Genomic DNA, 4,112 nt, shown 5'->3' on the forward strand with positions numbered 1-4,112 from the left:
AACACCTGTCACCCAGTAAACTCGGTCGCCATGGTAACTATCTCCACTCATTCAGGGCTGAGTAAAGTTCAATAAATCAACCAATCGATCAATTAACATTTCAATAACAATAAAAAAAAAATTAAAATTAATTCAGTTTAAACAGAAAAAAAAATCTGGATTTTTTTACATGTGATAAATACACAAATAAAATAAAATATAAACAAATATTTGTGTACACATTTTACACACGTGTACACACGCTTTTATTTATTATTAATTAACTTTTTTTTAGTCGTTTATTAATAGTTTCATGGTTAAAAAAAGAAGCTTCTGGAACAGCGTCTCCAAATATCTGTGTCAAAGGTCACAGAAATGGCAGCGGAATTGTCATAAATATTGTCACAAATATTGTCAAAAAAAATCAACACAAGGTGCGTTGGAAAACACGGCGAACTAAAAAAAACCGGAACATCAAAGGAAAATCGGCTACGTTAACACCGTTACGTTTATTCCGTAGTAGAAAAAATATATATATATATCTACGGAGTCACAATGATAGAATCGTTTTAATAGGCCAATAAAAAAGAACCACTCTTCCGTAGTGCTTAAACGTTAGGTTTTAATTCGACGACGTCGCTGTCAATCATCCGCAGTATCAGGGTAGGTAGCACGGCTAAGCCCCGCCCCCTGTCCTCTGGCTGAGCAGACGTGAGTTTGGCTGCACGGTTACACGCATTATTGAATGAAAGTCAGTGTAGCAGGTTGTGGCCACCGGTGACTGAGGATATCCGCACGGGCAGGTGAGACGCTACACTTCGGGGGCGGACAACCAGAGCACGGGGCCGGGGCCCGCAGCTGTACGTTAGCGCGGAGCCGGTTTTTGGGAGAAACGTGTCAGCTATAAAGGTAAGAGGAGTAACGTTTGCGTGAACGTTAGCCTCCGCTCTCTCACACACACTGTGGACGGACAGGTAGCTACAGCTAGCTTAGCTCGCCGACGTTAATTCATCCTTTTATCCTCCGCCAAAATGTCGCCGACGCGGTGACCGTGCGTCACGCGTCAGTTTCTCACTTTTGCCGAAAGTCCGTCTGTAGTTTGACAGTCGACGTCCGGCTCGTATCTGTGCCGTTTCATGCTAACGCTACTACCGGTTTCGTGCTGTCTGAGGTTAGCACAGCGGCTAACGATGTATCACGTTGCATGTCACCGGGAAGAGATCGTCTGCTCTTAACCGTGTTGTACGTTTTGGTTTTTTTTTTTAGGAGGTACTTCCGTGCAGGAACACGGACTCTGTGCTGCGGGGTTTACCCACTGTCTGCGGCCAGGACCCGGCTGTGTGTGTGTGGCGATGCAGCGGCTCACGGCGCCTCTCGTCGCCGGGCTGTTGGCTACGGTGCTGTCGCTGCTTTCACGGCAGTGCTGGGCGGACGGCGGTGGTCCCAGCCTCACCGAGCGGGTCATCTGGGCGGTGAACGCCGGCGGAGACGCACACATAGACGTGCACGGAATTCAGTTCAAGAAGGACCCGTTGGAAGGAAAAGTCGGTAAAGGTGAGTTGACGTTTTTTGTTGTTTTTTTTTTTTTTTGGTGGGTGTTCGTGTTACGGGGGTTGGTGTTTCTCGACGTTAAGAACGTGCGGATTGTGTTAGCATCGTGACGGGGTGTTTAAACGTCCAATTGACGCGCGACAGACCCTTCGCTGCAGCTTGGCTTCCGCAAGTCACCTCAAACTAACGAGGAGTCAGCATTGAGGCGGTGGCTCCGCCCATCAGCGTGTGGAGGAAGCAGGTTATGATAGAGAAATCACTGACTGATGACGTCGCCCAGGAGGCAAAGACGCTGTGCATGAAATCGATTTGCATTCTGGGAAATGTGTCCGTAATGTATGTGACTCCAGAGCAGTGGTTCTCAGACGTCTTCCAGCAGTAGCTCTGAAAACTGGTGCTCAGTTTAAACGGTAAAACCAATTACAAGGCAGGCAAATAACTCATTTCCCCACCGTCGCAGTAGGGAGAGCCCAAGAAGCACCAGTAGTACACGAACCATAGTTTGAACATCACAGGTTTGACCCTCTCAGAAAACTATATATACAGTATATATATGTGTGTATATACACATACTGTACATATATACACATACTGTACATATATGCATATGTGTATATATGTACACTATATGTGTGTATGTGTGTATATATGTACATTGTGTGTATATATGTACAGTATATGTGTATATATGTGTACAGTATATGTGTGTATATGTATATATGTGTATATATGTACAGTGTGTGTTTGTGTATATGTATGTATAACCAGCCATGTTTCTTTTTCTGCCCTCAGTCTCTATATATTTTCAGTTGCAGTACTGCCCCCTACTGAGTTTCCTGCAAAACAAGAGGGGGAAAAAAACCCCAAAATAACAAGGGAACCATTGAAGTTAGATTGAGAACAGATAAACAAACCACTGTGTACTTTATACAGCAGCTTTGCATAATTTCAGGTCCAGTACTGCCCTCTACTGGGTTTAGCTCCGAGGCCACCAATGGGTGGAAAGGAGCGCTGAGCTGGTTCTGCAGGTACATTAGTTTGAGTTGGTCTGTGTAGTTCTTCAAACGGTTCATGGTGTCAGTTGTAAAAACGATTGAAGGAAGGACGGTGACGGCCACGCCCTCCAGTGGTTGACAGGAGGAAGCACATTCATTTTTTTTAGGGGTATTACCTTCATACAGGGTAAAAAAAAATTTTTTGTGTAAACAAATATTAAATCTCGATTTTTCTCCTGCAGCCTCTGATTACGGGGTGCGTATTCCGATCCTGCGCTCCAGTCCGGAGGACCAGATCCTGTACCAGACGGAGCGCTACAGCGAGGACACGTTTGGATATGACGTCCCCATCAGAGACGAGGGAGACTACATACTGGTTCTGAAGTTTGCGGAGGTGTACTTCGCTCAGTCGCAGCAAAAGGTACGAAAACTTCATTTTTTTTTTTTTTTTTGTTTTTTCCCGATCATCTCACCAGTTCGTGGGTCATTTACCGTAACGTTGTATCTTAGCCCTAGCCTGTTGTTGAGCCTCACTTCAACCCATTCCCAGCTCTGGCTTTAAATCTCTACTGAACTTTGAAACACTGCAGTTCCACAATCTGCCACCAGAGGCTGTCCCGCTCCTCTGTCAGGTGATTAGAACTGTGAAAGTCTGACCAAACCTGCGGTTACGTGATCCGTAGACCTGTTTTTACTCTATTATCCAATATTAACTTTTTGCCGATATTTTCCAAACACTTAATTTCCGATTCCGATATCAACCGATATAGACCTGGTAATATTTAATTACTTATCTGTACAAACCACTGTATGAGTCGCTGGCACCGACATTCCGCGTACAATCCCCCGATTATTTAAATAGATTCATAAAATGAGATACAATGCTGCCATCTAGTGACTCACTTCAATCACTTTTTTTCCCCAAAACTAATTTTAGGGCACACATCATTTAGCAAAACGCAGGCATTGCGTTATTGGGTTTTCATTATCGGAGGAAAAAAAAAACGATAACGTTTCTTACAGACGCGAATATGACAGAGAGAAAACTAAGATGGTTGTTTGTGTGGTCGATTGGTCGTGTCTGACCCTCAGGTGTTCGACGTGCGTCTGAACGGACACGTGGTGGTGAAGGACCTGGACATCTTTGATCGCGTGGGTCACAGCACGGCCCACGACGAGACGGTGCCGTTCTCTATCCGACGGGGGAAGCTGAGCGTGCAAGGGGAGGTGTCTACGTTCAACGGCAAGCTCACCGTGGAGTTCGTTAAGGTAAAAAAAATTACATTCCGTTAAACGAGTTTCACTTTGTTTGTTTTTTCCTGCCGTCAGCGGCACCAAAAGGCTCCAGGGTTTACCACCAGAGGGAGCCCAAATACCACTAATGTTACAGTTACCACAGTTTAGGAACCATTTTATAACCAGAGGAAGGAAATAAAAAAATGTGTGAGGTTTAGGATCAGATCAGAGTGATTGTTATGGTGATTAATGTAGTGATTATTGTAGTGGTTAATGTGTTGATTGTTATGGTGATTGTTATGGTGATTATTATAATGATTGTTATGGTGATTATTGTAGTGGTTAATGTGT

At 44.4% G+C, this 4,112-nt stretch overlaps 1 protein-coding gene across 3 annotated transcripts in view; it reads left to right on the forward strand.

Moving 5' to 3' along the window:
* The first annotated feature begins 623 nt into the window (after positions 1-623).
* mlec (malectin) overlaps positions 624-4,112 on the forward strand; it is a 4,861-nt gene continuing 1,372 nt past the window's right edge. The window contains exons 1-4 of one of the 3 annotated variants that reach the window (XM_008336891.3): positions 624-888; positions 1,246-1,533; positions 2,768-2,946; positions 3,618-3,794. In XM_008336891.3, the coding sequence (XP_008335113.1) occupies positions 1,332-1,533; positions 2,768-2,946; positions 3,618-3,794 (558 nt within the window). In that variant the 5' untranslated portion in view covers positions 624-888; positions 1,246-1,331. Of the gene's footprint in view, positions 889-965; positions 1,151-1,245; positions 1,534-2,767; positions 2,947-3,617; positions 3,795-4,112 lie in introns of those variants that run through there. The other 2 variants (XM_008336892.3, XM_017043043.2) reach the window with 2 other exon arrangements.

Source organism: Cynoglossus semilaevis, chromosome Z, assembly GCF_000523025.1.
Source record: "Cynoglossus semilaevis isolate Cse_v1.0 chromosome Z, Cse_v1.0, whole genome shotgun sequence".
Lineage (NCBI taxonomy): Eukaryota > Metazoa > Chordata > Actinopteri > Pleuronectiformes > Cynoglossidae > Cynoglossus > Cynoglossus semilaevis.